This window comes from Branchiostoma floridae, chromosome 1, assembly GCF_000003815.2.
Source record: "Branchiostoma floridae strain S238N-H82 chromosome 1, Bfl_VNyyK, whole genome shotgun sequence".
Classification (NCBI taxonomy): domain Eukaryota; kingdom Metazoa; phylum Chordata; class Leptocardii; order Amphioxiformes; family Branchiostomatidae; genus Branchiostoma; species Branchiostoma floridae.
This window is the reverse complement of record NC_049979.1, coordinates 25,684,571-25,704,414: the sequence shown is the minus strand read 5'-3', so window position 1 is coordinate 25,704,414 and position 19,844 is coordinate 25,684,571. Positions and strand designations below refer to the sequence as shown.

Here is a 19,844-nt window from a genome sequence, read left to right as displayed (position 1 = left end):
GCCGTGAGGGCTCATAAGTTTGTTGACAGCAACATTAAACGTAACCGCCCCTGTTTACTGCGGACCTACCGGTCGACTTGTCTTTGTGCCTCCACAGATATAGTTTCTTTCTCCCCAGTCTTGTCCAAACACAAACACATGGAGAAGCTTTATACCTACGGGAGCCACATACACGACGTGAAAGCAAGCGAACAAAGCATCCTGCCTTTGAAGTGGACCAAAACTCGTCTTGTCTTTCCTAAACCCTTAAATCTACCCAATAGTAAAGTTTATATAAACACATGAAACTTGTTCGGTCGTAACTTTAACTATGTTAAGTTCGCCGTGGAAATTCTAGACGGCCGCTTTTAAAGAGATGGGGGTTAGCGAGATATTCATACCTGTGACTTAGAACAACATCCAGATAATAGGGAAACCTGAGACAGGTAATGCAAGCTTTTTGGTCACAAAAGATCCGAGGGTAAAGGATATACGCCACAACACCGGGACTCTTCACGCCGACTGCCTCTGAATGGGAGCCGCTGGTTGAAAGAAACTTTAGCGTGTGAACATTTCTACCTGGAGGAAAACAAAAATAAGACACAAAGATCCGTGAAAGCGCCCCAAAACTAAACATTCACGCCAGGAGGGCTGAACTAGATTTTATCAGCCGGCCGGGGGTTAAAAAAAGATAACTGTAAAGTCCCAACAAACGAGATTACGGAAACGAGATTTTAAAAGGAGGGAAAACAGAAATTTCATATCTACGAGATTACGGATTCTTGTTGTGATAAAATTATCGCCCGTGTTTTTTCGCTGACCTGATTAGCGATGCTGCGAATCCCATTGGCGGGCACACCGATCGCTGTGAGAGAGAGAAGATCCTCAGGACTCATTTCTATAATTATCCATGTCGAGTTTCTACCTCTGCCGAGCCAACTGTCAAAAAAAAAACCTTCAAACCTTACACTCTCCGATACGCACACACACGCGAAAAGCTGCAACAGTTCTGTCTACATCTAAATAGTTGATATGATGAAATCAGCTAAAAACTGTGTTTCGAAACACGCAGACAACACTAAGTCGTTAGTGATTACAGATTTTAATTGCTGTAGCCAACCGTTGTTACCTTGATCCTATTTCTGGTAACAGACTTCCGCTCAATTACACAAAAAGCTAACGTGCATTTGATTGGATTTACGAGTACATGTATGCAGAATGAGTGACAATATTCTTTATTTGCTTTAAGACAGACGAGGAAGATATGGCTCTGCACTCCAGGAAAGTACAGGTAAAGGTATTCCCATAGCCTTTTTTATGGAGAGTCGTATAGAAGAACTTCATAGTGTCACCGGATGGATGAACTGAACTGAACTGAACTTTAGGCCACATGGCAGTGGGTTGTTATCCACTATGTCTAGGACACATTATCATGGAAGACGGAGCCCATCCCTGTCCTTCCACCGCCTTTTACCTCCCCAGCCGAAACCAGGTACCCATTTTTGCACCTGGGTGGAGTGAGGAAGTGCCTTTTTACAAGAGCACAAGATTGGTGACATGACAGGATCTGAAGTCAGGACCACGTGGTTCTGAGACGAACACTCTGCCGTTACGCCACATGAGCCCACGCAGTGACTATATTCCAAACTATTGCGAATGACGAAGTTTGTACTGAAATCAGTTTTTTTACAACAACACGATTTCGTGATCACGTGGATTATTCAATTGAGTCAGTTTCTCTGATGAAGGCCAAATGTCAAAACAGATAAATATCCATACATGAGGCTAGGATCAAAATGTTGTGTCGATCCTGACGACGCTAGCCTTTTTTCGGTCGGCCGATGGCGAGGGACATACATTTTTCTATGTCAGGACATCAAAAACAAACAGACTATGTCAGGACATCGAAAATAGCCTTCCTGTATGTCACACTCTGATAACTGTTTAATGGTTTGAATAGTTCATGAAAGGATGTGTAGTAAACATTGTAGTGATGAAGATTGATGCTTGTCCAATATCTATCTGCATAATGACTCTCTCTCGCTCTCTCTCTCTCTCTCTCTCTCTCTCTCTCTCTCTCTCTCTCTCTCTCTCTCACTCTCTCTTCTCTTCTCTTCTCTTTGGCAGTCTAGTGTCAGCAGTCTATAATAACTATACGATATTCGAAATACCAGCTAATTAATTAAACTAGTTAGTTATGAATTAATTGTATTATCTGTAATTTACATTCATGTCATTGTCATTCATTTTCATTTGCACGACTGAAGGGACATCTCATTTGTGTCCAATTGCAAGATAAATAAGTAGATGAATATTGTGCAGTGATATTTTTATTGTTATTAGCCATAAGGATATCCATGCGTTTTAAACAACTAAACGCTGTCTTTTTTTTATTTATAAAGTATCACACGCTTTTGATAATTGTCAAATTGAACATTTTACATTTTAGTTTACATTGATGTTTATACGTTTTATATAAGACTTAAAATCAGAACCATTTTATTGCTACGGAAATGTTCTGTAAATTGATGAGGAACAAATAGAGAAATGATGATTCAATCAATCCGCCATGTAGATGTGGGAACGAGAGTGACCTAATCGCCTCTCGTTACCAGGACACTAGTACTAATATGTCCACATGGTAACGCAAAGTCAGTGAATACAGTACTACATAAATTTTGTAACACGTAAAAAGGATTTATCAAAATATGTAACATAAATGTACTAGTAAAATGATATGAAACGATACAACTAAGTAGGAGAACATGTATAACAATAACAACGAAGGAATTGAGGGAGGGAGGGAGGGAGGGAGGGAGGGAGGGAGGGAGGGAGGGAGGGAGGGAGGGAGGGAGGAGGGAGGGAGGGAGGGAGGGAGGGAGGAGGGAGGGAGGATGGATGCTAAAACCTTGGTGAAACGTCTGATGTCTGAAATAAACAAATCAATACCGCTTTATGTCCGTCCTCTGATTTTAAAGTATACTCATATAAAACCTTTAAAAAATCGAAACCTTTAAAACCTTTTGTACTGAAAGCTCTATAGTTGATTGCCTTTGATTATCTATTCAATGAAAACGTGGATACCCAGAGTTGGTGTTTTTGGTTTCAGTCTATATGCGAGGGTTTGTTGTGTGTAAACATACAGGGACACAATGAGATACTGTACGGGGCCTGGGTGTAATTAATGACGGTTCACACATACGGAGGCGAACGTGACTTTTGACATGTTACCGTATGATGTATGATTTCAGGGGCTGAAGTGCATTTGTGTGTATCAATCACATAGGTTGACCCGAAGGGGGAGGTGCATGGGTGCATCATCCGGGTGCAAAATAGGCATGCACCCACCCTATAAAGTGTAGATAAAAATACGGCATGCAAAATATTGTGGTACAAAAGTCGTATACGGCGCGGTCATATATTCACCGTAGGCCGTCGCAAGATTTTGTTGGACGATCGCGATTTTCAAGCAGGCTGTGACGGAAGCAACAGCCGCGACAAAGATCTATATGTTGCAGAAAAACATGTTCTTTTTCGATAACATGACTCCGGTAACATGAATTTTGTACCGCAACATAATGCTCCCACAAAATAGTGCACCTATAGTATTCCCCTTACTGAAGCTGTTTGTGACGGTCCAACTACAAACTTGACTAGACCCATACCTGGCGATTCATGAAGGTATGGTTTTGCTGGGCGTGAGTGCGTGTGCGCGTGAGTGCGTGTGCACATGTGTGCTTGTGCGCGTGGGTGCATGTGCGCGTGTGCGCGCGTGCGCGTGAGTGCGCCGAGTGTCCGGTGCTATATCTCCAGAACGTTTCGAGCAATTGCAATATCCATAATATTTGGTGCGTGGGTAGGTGTTGTTGACCCGACGGCTAGGTTCGATTTGGGGCCTCCTGGAGATGCACCTTGGTACTGCAGCAGGACTCCCTGTTTTAGTATCTTTGGCCATGGATAAAAAGCGTCGGATACAAGGAAGAAGTGATGCTGTTTTGGCCCCCTAACAGGTTACTCTGGAACTGCTGGAGCGGTTTGTTTTCAATAATCCAAGTAGGATAACTGAACAATGTAAGACGGGGTTTTATTATGTGCATGATTAATCAGGAAAATCTAGTAATTCCAATAGTTTCTTGTATTCAACGTTTGTACTTTATGGCAGGTGGAATATCTACAGGTACCAATTATGGAAATTAGGGTCACATTTGCATAGTTAACGTGAACGTCCCAAAAGTCCTTGCTGGTAAATGACGGGAATTTCATACTTGTGACATGGGTAAGTTGCATAACTTAGATAAATGTAATAGTTATTTGCACAATTCATTATGAAATGGAATTTTACCAAGGGGGGAATGAACTTTCACGCATATTCTACTTTGGTAGTGAAGACCATCTTTTAAAATCAATTAAGCTAATAAGAGCCTCATTTGTACAATCTATGAGACAAGATAAACCAATTCAAGATATGTATAAAACAAAATTAAATCCCGCGAACTTAAATGCATTTACAGTATTCAATGGAGTTATTGGGTCTGCGAACCCTGAACTGATTGTGTGGCGTTGACAACGTTTGTTGACCACAGTCATCGAAAATACATCTTCTTTTGTTTCAACTGACACAGGAGGAAGCCAGGCTGTCAACCTCGGAACCTCCCGCAAATTAAACCACTCCGTTAAAACATGCGGACGCATGGGTCCGGTGACAGGTTCGCTCTTTCTCGTCATTGATGTGCTAGAACGATACACAAACAACAAGTTTTCCAAAACAGCGGTATCGTCAAGAAAGATCTTCCAATTTGTTCACCGTGCGAGCTGAATTTCCGGAGAAAATGCTTGGTGGCAATATTTACCGTTCGTGCTTTGCACTAAAGATTCTATCTAACTACATTGTGTATGCTGAACTTGCATTTGTACCTCCGTGAAATGGAGGTATTGTAGTGACTGCTGTGTGTTTGGGATGTCTGTCCACAAGATAGCTAGGGAACGCCTGGTGGTCTTTATACCCCTGTCACATTATCCACGACCTTCGGGCGTATCGATGGAAGATCGCCAATATTTAAGATCGACAGAGGGTTGCGCGTATTTTCCACCTGAAAACCGTCCCTGTCACATATAAGCCATACTTTGAATAATTGTTGTGCAATAAAGTTATCATTATAAGCGAGGCTCGAGCGATTGCCGCAGAATCGTCGTCTGATCGATTTTCGCCAAATGTGACAGGGCTATTATAAGACCTTGACATGCTTGGATCATAGCGACGTGTTATGGTACTGCAGCGAAACCTCCGGGTTCAATATCTCCTGTTCTGGACACGCTGTGGTCATAATTTTTGAGTATCAGATAGCTCTTGGAAAAGGAGAGTAAGGTGTGCAGGTGTCCAGTTCTAGATTGCCAACAGAAAAGAAATATACCATGTCACGGTGAAAAAGACGATATAAACATGAAAACACACGCACACCTAGTTTTATGTGCAAACTCTTGATATCGTTCATGTTCCACCATATATGAACATGTACAAATTGTCAAAAATCGAGGTATTGCATTAAGCAACGTATACATCGACTAATAACAAGATAATTCTACTGCCACATGAACAAGAGGCGCAAAACTTATCAACATTGATTTCAAAGAGGGTCAGACGATATTTTGATAGCCTCCTTCGCAGACGTCTGAAGTGGTGTCGGTTATTTCTATGGGGCATGCTGGTTCATGATTTTCGACATGGCCTAAGCCTCTATGCTGGGAAAGGGAGTATGGTGCCAAGGTCGCTGGTCTAGAAGTCGTGAAGTGGGTTAGAATTTTGCTTGAAGATGGACAACGTGTATCTTGTAATCCCCAGAGTTATTTTGCATAACTCAAGGACTCCTACACAATGTCCTTGCTAAGTTTGTAAAAGTGCTGGTGTTCCCGACTAGCATTGTCTCAGCCAAACGTGTAAATCGCCTACCACAAAATGGTTCAGAAATTCAGAATAGACGAAATATTGCATACGGTTGCATCCTTCCTAGAACTACCTTGCTCAACTCGGGGGTCTTTTCCCATTTATTGCAACATGTTGTGGCACCTTTTTAATTTTGCAAACTTTAAAAAGGATGTACGTTAATCGATAAAATACGGTAGCTCTTGTTCAGTATTGATCCATCATCGCAAAGGAAGGCATAATGGATACAACAGCCTATTAATTTTATCCTAACATCTCCACGTTTACAGACAAAAAGAAAACTTCTCTCCCTTTAACGTCGCAACACCCACACATTACAGAAAAAAAATGGGATCTTTCGTCTTCCACTTTCTCATAAAAAGAAGCCAAATCTTTAACTAGTTTAAGTTTACTGATTACCATTATTTGTCATTTTTGTCACTTGCAATTGGCCCTCGGGCAAGAATTTGCAGTAGCTTTATTATCATAATTAATTGTTGCTTTTATGTGGAGAAAGTTATCTGTCAAATGACACACAGGTGTGCAAAGTCATGTACTGTCACGATCTAGCAATGCTTCATCAACACTACCTTACCATGCTGATTTCCACTTTGATTTTGATCTAATATAAATCGACGAATGAAAAACTTCGTTGACTCTTAGGGGAAAATGTTACACGCAGCGCCATTGGTCAAAGGTTAGCTTGTAATGAAACACACGAGACAGTGATAAGACTGATTCTTAGTCCTTATAAACAAATTAAAGTTGTAGGGCTTTCACTCCTGACACGCCGTATTACACACAAGTACGTGCATCCTGTTTTTACCATCGCACCTCGCCACGGGGTCGCCCCGAGATCTCGATGTATTTAACGGCAGTTTATTTAACTTTCCCCCCGGCACGACAACGCACTGAGGCCCCCAGACGCCCAAGAAATCTTTTCTTGGCGTCTGGTATACAGTTTCAGCTATTTTTTTTTACAAGATTGATTTTCAACATGTACTAGTTGTGATTTATATGAGGACCAGTTCCGTGTATGTGCGAACACGCTTCTAGGGTCAGAGGGTCGGGTTTGCTAGCGTTTCTTTTCTTTCTTTTTTTTTATGTTAGGCCATGTTGATTTGGCTATATGGATGACATCCAATCACGCATCCATTTTTAAGCTGTTTCCAAATAAACGTTTTCAACCATACTGTGAGTAATCGTACAAATTAAGCAACTGCAAAATGAGCAAAATATCGGAAAACCTCTACTAAATGTCATAGAATGCCAACGTCATTTTCAAGGTCAAAGAAGAAGATGTGGAAGAACAAAAAATGAAAGTTTGAAGGCAAATTTTTCGGGCCATTTATTTTTCATCCGCACGCTCGCATAAGTTTAAAAGTTCCTAGAGGATGTCATCCATATAGATAAATCAATATGGCCTTTTAAGTTTCCTTTAAACATATTTCTCAACGAATTGGTCATCAATACTAGGACTATTTTCCCATATGGGCCAATTCATAGTTCACTGTACTTTTTTGTCTTGTCAATGGTAAAGCTTACATCAATATAAACGCATTTAAAGAGATATCATATTCATAACAACGCAACATAACGCAACAAAGTAACACACATATAACAGAAAAACAAACGTACCGATGCTATCTGAAGTAGGTTTTGAGGTCATACGTCAATTTTAGCAAGCTAGATGGAAAATTTTATGCCCCAACTTGCCACAAAGATGTCGACAGAATGAGTGAGTTATCGTGTGTTTTATTGTGAGTACTCGAAAGTGCGTCTTTCTCGTCAAATGTTTAATTATCTATATCGTTGAAGTCTATCTGCTATAACTTATTTTCTCTTTTACGGCAAACAGCGTAAACACAATGACGCTTTCAATGGAAGTGCAGAGATTCGAGGTTACTTACAGTCAAGGTAAAAACGAATAAATCGTCATGTGTTGTTTTTATTCTTGTGTATCGTTCTTGACCCAAACATAAAGTACTTATGGAAGATTTTAAAATTTTATTTCCTTTTTCTTTCGCTTAAAACCTCTTTTTATTTCTTTTAGTTAGGAAACTTAGGTGGAATCCCGAGAGAGGTCTTATACAGAAGACGAGCATACAACAATGTCAGAAGTGTTGGTTATGATTATGATTGTAATAAGAAGAATTCCTTGACGTTTAGCCATATTAAACGACAGAGCGAAAGGATCAGGAGTTTGCACCTAAAAGTGGTCAGCTGTAGTGAGTGATACAGAAGACCAAGGAGACGCAACATAAACAAAGTTTCATAGCCGCGGTGCCAACGAGCTCTCGTCTTTATAGTTATTACTTCTGTTATTTGAGCACTGGGGAAGCACCTGAACAAGTAGATCATTTCATTAGATTTGAAATTCAAGCACACTTCGGAGAGATTGCATATACTGTCGCAACGCAGAAGGCCACAAAACGTTGCCTACGAAAAAGCCAAATAAACCCAGGCCAGTTTATAGTCGGTTTCACTGCGTTTTAACTTGAGATCTGCCAGTCGTTAAGTGTAACCCGTTTTGTTTGTGGAGACGTTCTTCTTGGATGTGGCCTTGTTTTTAGCACCTGTGCTCATATTTTACGTTTTCCCCGAACGTGTGTAATTTTGATTGGGGCGCTGCCAGATCTGTCCGTGTACATTAAGAAAGAAATGCCCCGCCTACAGTGGGTCTTAATTTCCGATTGCCCTTGCCTTTTGTGTGCCTGAGAAAGTTACACCGGCACATGTGAGGGTTTTGACTGGCAAGGTCACGGCGAACACGATCTTGGAAACAAGGTAAAGCTTTCCCGTCTCCATCCCCTGTCACCTACCACCCGACCCGCCAGGCTTTTGTACTTCAGGCTTGGGTTGAAGTGTCTGGATGTGTTATTGGGCCTATAACATTTCTCTCCCGTCAATGACCTCGGCAGTGTGCGCGACAAAACACACGTACAAAGACATTACTGTTCTTAATTAGCTGAGGGAGGCAGGGTGGATATGTGTAGTCAGTGTGTTGGTGTTGAACTTGAACCCAGAAGTCTTGGCCCGGCCAGCCCAGGCCACGCTCCCCACATATCGGACGGTACTTCGTCAATCTCAACTCCTCCTCCATCATTTTCCTGCCGGTTAGATTGGCCCAGAAAGATGGAGGAAACAGGAGAAACGCGCGGTCCCAGAAGTCGGCGGCTCAATATCGCTCCGCGGGCTCCTTCTGGGGGGGAAATAAATAAGGCGTATGATTGCCAGCCCGCCTCCTTCACAAACTTCCCAAGCGCCTGGGACAACTGTGGGGACAATAGCCACTTAGTATTCATGGGTGCTAAAGTAGCAGTCTTGTTGATGCCGGGGTAAAAACGAGAAAGATTGATGAGTCTAGCCTCCGGCTGGGAATTCCAAGCAACTTCGGAAGACTTCGGCACGACGTCGGTAATAGTCGCGTGGACCGTCCTCCGCCTTCTGAGCCAGTCGGAGGTTCTCGGAAGCCGTCGGCAGCTCGCGGGAAAGGTCTATCAGAGGCGCCAAGGAAAGCAAGAGATATCACACATGTCAGGCCAAGCACGGCAGGAAGGGGATAGAGTATCAGTTGATTGTGGCGGGGTCAGCACGTGGGGGATTATCTGTCATCGGAACGCAACAGCTGAGTACATATTTCCCGCGGCTGTCGCCGGGCCCCATACTCACCATATTCACTGCGGAATTGGGCTTGTTGTTTCCATCAGGGTCTGATGAATACCATACAGCGCACGGCGGAGTCCGTGGCATGCACAACCAAAAGGTAGCCCCCGGATCGGCTTGCAGACCCGCTAATTGACTGTCTGTCCGTGCCCTTCCATCGTTCGTGTTTATTATCCATCAGATCATGGCGATAAGATCGTATGACCGCCAGGAATAAATACCGCCATTGATGGAAGCCACAACTACTGGAAACATTTGTTTCTTGGCTTCACCCTAGATCTAGTTGAGGAGGGTGTGTGGTATATAGTCGTGAGGCGGAGTAGATAAAGATCTGAGAGACTTCGGCGCATGATAGAAGAAGAAAAGGTGGTCATGGGAAGAGTACACGGGTCGGAACGTTGGCAGGGAAGCGTGCAGGAAGACATGACAGTGTTCGGTGTGGTTCTCGAAACGGCGTGTCATCAAAAGACCGGAGAGATATGTACTCTCTACGTAGATGGCATAGATGAAAAGGTATGGTGAAAGAAGGGATAAAGAAGAAGACCACACAGTGTCCAACACAAAAGTCAATTTAAATGTATAAACAAATAACAATCAAATTTCGCGTCTATCAATTTATACCTCTTTGTTTTCTTCTTAACACAACAGAATAAAATAATAGAATGTGAAAAGATTGCAAGGTATCTATTTGCTCGTTTGTAGAATGAATTTTGAAATCTTGCATTCTGGGTGCAATTTGACCGTGAGATATCGTTAAGATGATGAGGTTCATTTCTAGACCACCTTCCTTCTCATGTTTGTCTGATAAAAAAAGGAGCACATTAAAGAAAAATGAAAGTTACTTAAATAAAAGACAATCCAGATGGTGTATTTTCCCAACTTTTAAAGCAAAATTGAAAGAAATTGTATCTAACACTATTATCGTTATGCACGTAAAAAAGATCAGCATCTTACGACATCTTAAGTTTTTTAAGAAAATTAGCAAACGTTAGTTTTCGTCCTGAAATCCGTTTCTGGCATGTTTCGACACCTCTGTTCTTAAATACTTTCACTTAAAGCATACTTCATAGTTTGCAGGGAATAACAATGACATCACAAATGGCTCTTGGAGAAACATGTCAAGACAGCGAAGTACATTTATCAGTAAGATACAGACTGATTTCTTTAAAGTTTAAAGTTTACCATATTACGTATACTGTGATTGCTTTTAGTTTTGCGGTCGGGGGGGGGGGGGGTATTTCACGATAGCTGTAGTACAATCGAATCACAGAACGCATATTCACGATGTATTGATCTCGTGATATGGTAAGAGGAAGAGAGAACCGCAGAAATTATTTTAAAAATGAAATATCTAGTGTGATTTTTTATTTTTTTCGCTTTCAGTTCTCGCCCGAACTGTAAGATAGTTTTGCGCTTTTTTGTGTTTGTTTGATTTTTTGTTTGTTTGTTTGTTTGTTTGTTTGTTTGTTTGAAAACATCTGGATGTATCTGACTATTGAACATTCAGATAGACACCTAACAACGAGAAGTGATGGACAAGCGTCGTAAGGAAATGATTTACAGCTTGAAGACGTCTGGGCGGGACTGGTAAGGATACCCCAGACTGGGAGGGGTACTCGCGTCCAGCTAGTCAGCGGCTAGCGGCATGATGGATGACTTGTGGTCAAAATGTCGGTCACCAAACTTGTTAGGACGTTATACTACAGTCAAACCTGTCTATAGCGGCCACTCAAGGGACCGGACAAATTTGGCCACTATAGACAGGTGGCCTCTGTATAGAGGTGGTAACTTGTAGATAAAATACCCAAGGGACCGACAAAAAGTGGCCACTATGGACAGGTGGCCCCTCTGTAGAGGTGGCCCCTAATACAGGTTTGACTGTGCATCTTTACTGAAAAGTGGGCACCTTGTATGTGTGATTTTGAGCCACAGAAACCATATCCTCTGTCCTGTTGTATAGATAGTTCAAAGCGATCTAAAGGGTACAAATACTTGAAGCCACACCACACAATGACTGTAGCAAGGCTCGCCATACACACAAACAGGAAATCTGCCTAACTAGTGGATCGGAAGCCTAGCAGAGTGGGGAATGGGCTGGGAGGAGTCGTTTCACGTGGGATGGATTTAGGTTGTCAAAACTGTTATGACGAGGAGAGTGTACACAAAGATTAACGTGTCGTTGAGTGAAGTCGTAATCGCCAGCAGCCGTCTCAATGGCGGGGAGTGGGCGTAGAAACGTGAGATAGCTGGGTACCCTCTTTCTGCGGAGGTGACGGCCATTGAGCAACCAAAAATAGCATTTTGAAAGAAGTTTATGTGTATGTTTGTTGTCTTTCAAACCATACTTTTACACCATGAATCATACATATTGCATTCCCATAATGGATCATCATCATGTACGCCCATTTCGATGCCTCAACGGCCTCCATCCAACGGACAGGAAGCCAAAAAGATAAAGGTACAACTTTCCTACTGGCCAAGTATCAACTAAGATTGTGCCCAATGCATGACAACTGTATTGTAACCATGCCATTTATATGTAATTACTAGTCACTACTTTAACTTGTACACATGCACGAATGCTAAGAAATGATCAGCTTTTACGCTTCGCTATTTCCCCTTATGATAAAAAAAGACCAGAATGATTCAAATATGTAACGCTACTTCACTTTTATTCGCGGGGTAACCTATATCCATTGTTTTTTAAAACAAGGTATTTGGGCACACCAAGTGGTAGTTTTAGGCTGTAAAGTACTAAAAAAATATTTCAATTTTAAACCAACGTCCGTCGACGTGATATCCCCAAATACCCTGTTTTAAAAAACAACGGATATAGGTTACCCAATGGATAAAGGTGACCTAGCGTTAAAACAAGTCATTTACAACTAATAATCCATACAATTCCCACCCGCACACCTCCGAAAAAAAAAGACACGTAACGTTATAGCTCTGAAAGAAAAACCTACAAATGCAAGACAACACGTGGTGGGTATGCATGTACGAATGTGGGACTTCTACTGTGCTTAGTATGGCCCTACAACACCTCTCTTGGTGTTGCATTGCAAAAGCGACCTCTAGCATTTCAAAACTAAGGTGCATAGGTGCCTCGGTTGCACAGATATGCCTTTTGAGGAGCCCCTACTTATCGCTGCTGCTCTGCTGAAAGCAACATTACATTCTGTCGTTTGGAAATGGAAATGAATTCGAAGTCAAAATTTCATCACGGACAGTCGAACGTGCTTGACTCCAAATATTCCATAAAATTTCCACGCATTGGGAATAAGCGCATGTGCCAGCATGTCAAAGGTCACTAAAAAAGTTGTCTAACAGGTTTTGTTTTTCAGGGGGCGTCAACTTTTCAACTCAACCAGATCGTTGCTGCTTGTATAATGGGTCAAACTGTGGCCTTCTATCGAAATTACGTCACAGCCGTGACCGGCTATATGTTGGTCACAGTGGTCTTGGTCACAGTGTTTTTGTTGCATGACGGGATAGGTGCCCTGAAAACCAAGACGAGCAGAGATGAGCGAAGCAAGCTTAAGACCACCGTCCCTGTCAAACCTAACATCATCCTCATGTTGGCTGATGACATGGGGTGGGGGGATCTGTGCAGTTACGGCCATCCTACCCAGGAGTGCGGGGAGATAGACAAGATGGCGGCGGAGGGGATGCGCTTCACGCAGTGGTACAGCGCAGACTCACTGTGCTCGCCTAGCAGGGCAGCGATATTGACAGGTCAGCCCAAAATGTTGTTTTAGCTATTTGTTATTGTTATTGTTATTGGGTGGGCCGACTACTCTCTCTTAGCGGGGCTAATTCATCCCTCAACAGAGACGTGGGGCGCCATAGACTTTCTGCAACCTATTGCTGTGTCTAATGCTCACCGAGTCACGTGTTTTATCTGCACAACGTGACGTCACAGAAGCAACGAATTGCTCATTCATTAACAAAGACTCTTACAATAGAGTTCAACAGTCGAAAATTTGGGAAAGTCCCATTTTTATGTGTTAGAAGCTTAACTCTGCTTCAGAATGACTTTTACCAACACAGATGAACTTCAGTGTCTGAAATATTCGTCTGGTGCAGGCGTACGCGTAGGCAATAACGCCGACCAACTGCCAACCACAGCCGACCGTAGGCTGTCTACTAGACATATCCTATAGACTAGATTCCCTCACAAATGAGTAGCAATGAAAAATTCATATTCCTCACACGTTGTAACAAACAGATTGGACATATAGTATATAGTAGGGTAGAAGCGAGGACATGCTGTACTATGCTCATTCGAGCCCATAACACTGAGGAAGCCACACGGCGAAACATGTTTGTTGTGTGTCGGTTCGAATAAAGTTCCTAAACGGGGAACATGCGGCTCCAGCGTCTTTTCTGAAGATGTGGCGTAAGTGTGAACGGTTGGCTTGAGGTCTCCTTCTCCACATATATCTACTAAACAGATTGAACATACACAGTTCTACGTTTTCATCATCATCATCTTCGCCGCATATCAGTTCTACGTTTTCAGCATTACCATTGAGAAGAAGTAGAACTTATAGACTAGATCTACAGTAATTTTACATTTATGTTTCGTCTTTTGTGACCTGTACATACTTCGATACTTCGATAGATGACTATCACGTTGCTTGGTTGGGAAAAAATGCACAATTAAGGTCTTCATTCATTCATTCATTCAATATGATAATGAGAGTGCATTACCATCTCCCCCCAGGCCGCCTCCCAGTCCGTGTGGGTGTGTGGGGAGGGTCCAGAGTTTTCCTGCCGGCAAGTACGGGGGGTCTGCCGAGGGACGAGACAACCATCGCTGAGCTGCTGAAGGAGGCTGGGTACGCCACGGGCATGGTCGGCAAGTGGCATCTAGGTGCGGTTCATTTTGTGTGTGTATTTATGTTTGTATGTTTCTGTTTGAGTGTGCTTGCCTGTGTATGTGTATGTGTGTGTGTGTGTGTGTGTGTGTGTGTGTTTGTGTGTGTGTGTGTGTGCGTGTCTGTCTGTCTGTGTGTGTGTGTATGTGTGTCGTGTGTGTCTGCGTGTGTGTGTGTGTGTGTGTGTGTGTGTGCGTTTGTGTGTGTGTGTGTGCGTGTCTGTACCTGTACGTTTGTGTTTTTGTGTTTGTTTGTCTGTATGTTTGTGTGTGTGTGTGTGTGTGTGTGTGTGCGTGTGTGTGTGTGTGTGTGATTGCGTGATTGCGTGTACATGTGGGTATGTGCGTTTGCCTGTGTATGTATGCGTGTTTGTATGCATGGTGTGTGCTTATGCTTATGTGCAATGTATTTGTCAGTATTTGTGTATGTATCCGTATTTGGTATGTGTCTGTATTTGGTATGTACCTGTATTTGGTAACTGTCTGTATTTGATTTGTGTCTGTATTTGTCAATGTTACCTAGTTACATGTAACATTACAACTCCTGGTACGATCAACACGTGATATAATAAGAAAACCTTTCATTTCCACAGGTATTAATGAGTTTTTACCTGGTGACGGAAGACACCTGCCTCACCACCACGGGTTTGACTTTGTCGGAACCAACCTTCCATTTACCAACCACTGGGCTTGCGACGAATCCAAGGTTTTCTGAAGTTTAATACCCTCGAAATCTTCACTCTATCACGTAACGTTAAGGTGGGTTCACGCGTGAGTATATATTCAAGTCCGTATGAGGTCCGTATACCAGGCTCCACGGGTCACTGGAAAAATAGTAGAAATTGAACAAATATAGACAGATTACATGCCAAACGAGTTAGCTGGGTCGCAAACCATACTCATCGGCAAGCTATTACTCGTTTGGCATGTTATGTGTCTGTATTTGTCCAATCTACTATTTTTCTAACGACATGTGAAGCCTGGTAGAGGCTAAGTCTTCCATACGAATCTCAAACGGACTTGGGTATACATACGTATACGTATGCGCACGTGTGAACCCACTTTTAGGTCATGTTGATTTGATTCTATGGATGACGCACGCGCGCATCAATTTTCGGCCGTTTCCAAACAAGTTTTCGGCCATACTGCAGCTGCAAAATGAACACATATCATCATATGCCGTAAATTGAAAAAAAGAAAATATAGGAAAGCGGACACTGATGTCATAGAAAGCAAAAAGGTAAATTTCAAAGTCAAAGAAGCAAAGGAGATGTCAAAGAACGAAAATGAAAAATCTGCAATTCGGCATACCTTCCTGGCCACTTGGATTTCACAATGAAGGCTAATTTTTTGGCCAAACATTTTTTATCCGCACGCACGGTCGCATTAGTTTTGAGTGTCCTAGCGGATGTCATCCGTATAATCACAACAACATGACGTAACCCATGTAAAGCTGAAATTTAACTTAAACTTCCAACACAAAGCCGAAATCTCGGGACACATAAATCTCAGTTGCACCAGCTGCAGTCTTTGTGAAAGACTAAAGATCCATCGCTTCTGTGCCATTCTTATCTGATACCTCCCCATTCTTTTTACGAGAAGTTCCTGAAAATCCGCCAAGAATTTAGATATTGTGACACAACCACTGGTGTTTTCCTTACTTTTTCTTAGCACCGTCGAGTGTTCCATTCCAAGCAAAGTCCATACACATCTTGGCGTTATTTTCTTCTTTCACTTGGCAATCGAAATTGTTTTGATCTTCTACATTTTCACTGTGGTCTGAATTGTTGATGTTGCCTATTGTACCGTGCAACCATATTTTACCAAACCACTTTTTTTACATGTGTGTAGGTCCACATGGAAAGCCCAGACCCGATGTTGTGTTTCAAGTACTGGAACGCCACACTGGTCCAACAGCCCTTCAGACACGACAACCTGACGACCTCCTTCCTACAGGACTCCGTAGCCTTCATGCACAACAACAAGGACACGCCCTTCTTCTTGTACCTCTCCTTTGCCCACATGCACACCGACATGTTCTCTGCACCCAGGTTTAGGGAGACATCGAGGAGAGGTAAATATTTTGTCTACTTCGTTAGTTTTTGTTTGTTTGTTTGTTTGTTTGCTTGTTATGGAATATTGTTTTTGCAGTGTATTCTTCTTTTTCTTTCTTCTTCTTCTTCTTCCCTCTGGAACCAATCAGAGCTTAGAACTCGGAACATATTTTACTCGCACGCAATACTATAGGGCGAGCCGAATGGCATATCATTGTGTGCGAGTAGCTTGAAAAATGTAACAGGGAAAACATTCAGTATTATCGCAAAATTGTTGCCTTTCTAATTATGTTATGATATTGCTGTAGTTGTCGTTGTTGTAGTAGACTGCGATGATTATTGCTGCCATATTTTTTTTAAATTCTAATCACAGCACTACCTAAAACAGGTCATGACCTTAGTGTACTTTTCATGGCTATATGAAAAAGAGAAAGTGTTCGTGTGGACGTTATTAGAAACATTTTCTTTTGATTAACAGTGTCAGTATAGCTGTTGTTGTCTCCCATGTGAACGATACAACAGATGTATTAATGTATCAATAAGTGTAATAATATACACACACATCTGTTGTATCGTTCACATAGAAGACAACAACAGATGTGTGTGTATATTATTACACCTATTATATCATGCTTTATATTATTGGAATGTAACCCCAGGTAGATATGGGGATGGTCTGCGTGAGCTGGACTGGGCTGTAGGCGAGGTGCTGAAAACACTCGTCAGTCTGCAGATCCAGCACAGAACCCTGGTGATCTTCCTGTCGGATCACGGGGGGCATCTTGAGATCTGCACAGAGGGGGGATCAAATGGGATTCTCAAAGGTACACTTCATTATCAAAAAAGCATCACTTTGTGTCTTTTCTTTGGTCTTGAATCTTTGAAAAGGCTTAATTTCGTTTCGTAACCGCTACTGCCATTGTACGTTTCGCAGGTGGCAAGGCATCCACATGGGATGGAGGGTTGCGTGTCCCTGGAATAGCCTGGTGGCCAGGTGTTGTTGCACCTGGCCAGGTGTCCCAGCACCTGGTCAGCTCCATGGACGTGTTCCAGACAGCTGCTGAGCTGGCAGGTGTGACTCCACCGAAGGATCGCATCTATGACGGGAAAAGCCTGGTTCCAATTTTGCTAGAAAAGACGGCGGCTGTTCCAACAAGTAAATCACCTCCCTCCCCGCGGACCCTGTTTCACTACTGCTCCAATAGACTAATGGCTGTTAGGTACGGGGAGTACAAAGCACATTTCTACTCCATGGAGCTCCCCGGAATGGACTACACACAATTTTGCCCAAGTGGCGTGCCCATAGCGGACTACTACACCTCGTTTGACTGTTACGGGCCTGAAATCACGCAACACGAACCACCACTACTCTTCAATATAAACATAGACCCAGGTGAACTTTATCCTTTGCCTGCAGAAGACTATAAAGATGTGCTCATAAAGATTCTTTTAGAAAAGTTAAAACACGAGATCAGCATGGAACCAGGAAAGGCGCAGTGTGAAGAGGGTTCTGAGACGGTACAGCCTTGCTGCAAGCCGCCATTTTGTACATGTAATTACGAACCACAACGGGAAGATGGATAAGATATACCAGTGTGTTTCAGTAGATATAAGCTGGGCAATATATCATGCATATGCATATATGTAATATTATTGAATCAGTTAAAAAAATATAGACGGAATACAAAGGATTGGGTAAATCTATAAGTGGATACAGCGCACAAGGAACTCTCGGAGATACGCACTTCAAAAACACGTACCCCAAGGTTGCATCCTCGACTTCCTTTTCTCTCCCCCACTCTCTTTTTCTGTTTTCTCTTTCTCTCTCATCGCCACCTATCTCTGACCACTACTTCAACCGTTTTGTGGATTATATATTGTAATTGGAAGACTCTTTACATAAATCATGCAAATAAGAGTTTCATTTACATAATTAGTATATGTTTATGTGTCACTTGCCATGAATTATGTACATTACATGTATTGTATGAAAGTCCTATTGTTGAAACACTAAAACTACAGATTTTCCTCATTATTTATGCAAATAAATCCCTAATTTTCATAATTTGAATTTTCATGGCATTGTCTGCATCTATGTCTAAACTACCTGCATACCGAAAATCATGGACATTCGTTGTTCCTTTGTTAAGAAAATATTTTTAAAAACGCCCCTGCAGTGCCAGAGTGAACTGCCAGGGGGGCCAAGCATACAACGCGTTTTCCAATTATCCGCAACCAAAAAATCGAGACCACAGCAGGTCCAGGTCAAAAAATGCAAAAAAAGGAGAATTTCTGCTGCGGTACCAACGTCACACAGCAGGGCAGCAAAGTTGACCTTGATCTTGGTCTTCCCAACACCTGTCCACATATTATTGTCGCGAACCCCGCGCAATACCGCAAGCGTGCCCCAAATGGAGTGAGGGTGCAACTTTATTTCCACTCAAGCGTTTACGTTTGCTGTATTTGTCATCATCATTACAACCGATAGAGGGCGCACAAAGCACGTCTCAAATCGGCCATACACTGTCTTGCATTTACGTGGAAGAATTAGAGCGATTCTGTACATTGATACCTAATTCATGTTTAATGCATCAGATATCATTTACCCAGACATTAGTCGTTGTACGAGTATTTCCATGTTCGCATTTCTACAGGTACGACAGAAGCAAATAGACCTTTTTATAGCCTCCATCGGGCCTTTCTATGGCGGTATGCATGGGGATCGTAGAAAACTCGGGAAATTGGTCGGGGGATCCAGTCCACGCTAATAGGGCCGAATCCGAAACCGCTGAAACTGAATCAGCAGGAATCAAGCAGAACCAGCCGGAATGAAGTTTTTTCCAAAATTCGTGCCGCATTCGGGGCCATTCGGGTGGGAATTCTAAATGGGCCTTAGATCCCCTTCACACGAGAAGGAATGAGCTAGAATGCCGTCAGAATGAAAATTCTTTTCTGTTCCTGTGCATTCGTAGTGTATTCTAGACATTCTCACTACATTCCAGATATTCTTCCGGCCACATTCTGGTAGGATTCGAGATGGCTTGCCGTTTCGATTCTCCATATGAGATAAGAATGTTTCGAATAATGTTGGAATGCCGCAGAATGCGGTCATACTGCAATTAGAATAGTTAGAATACATGTATACACTTAACACTTTGAATGCCATTCGATATTTCACCACTTCGAATGCACCTCGACAGTTTTTAACATGTCAAAAACTTTCGGGCTAGCCAAAAGAACGGGCACAAATAGCTGGAATGCAGTTGAATTTCTGGAACACACTACGAATTGCCAGGAATTGCCAGGAATAGAAAAGAATTTTCATTCCGACCACATTCCGGTTCAT

General features: G+C 42.4%; 1 protein-coding gene across 1 annotated transcript; it reads left to right on the top strand.

Annotated features, from left to right (window-relative positions):
• Window positions 1–12,845: 12,845 nt before the first annotated feature.
• LOC118426529 (arylsulfatase-like) lies at window positions 12,846–18,569 on the top strand. Its single transcript, XM_035836007.1, has 6 exons — window positions 12,846–13,300; window positions 14,292–14,441; window positions 15,038–15,150; window positions 16,296–16,518; window positions 17,158–17,322; window positions 17,433–18,569. The coding sequence occupies exons 1-6, from the start codon at window positions 12,955–12,957 to the stop codon at window positions 18,080–18,082; spliced, it is 1,647 nt and encodes a 548-aa protein (XP_035691900.1). The 5' UTR covers window positions 12,846–12,954; the 3' UTR covers window positions 18,083–18,569.
• Window positions 18,570–19,844: the final 1,275 nt, after the last annotated feature.

Excerpts from the sequence above, each read along its gene's own strand:
- LOC118426529 (XM_035836007.1), top strand. The coding sequence starts at position 12,955 with ATGGGTCAAACTGTGGCCTTCTATCGAAATTACGTCACAGCCGTGACC. Across the intron at positions 16,519-17,157 it reads TAGGGAGACATCGAGGAGAG|GTAGATATGGGGATGGTCTG; the intron begins GTAAATATTTTG and ends ATGTAACCCCAG. Across the intron at positions 17,323-17,432 it reads ATCAAATGGGATTCTCAAAG|GTGGCAAGGCATCCACATGG; the intron begins GTACACTTCATT and ends TACGTTTCGCAG.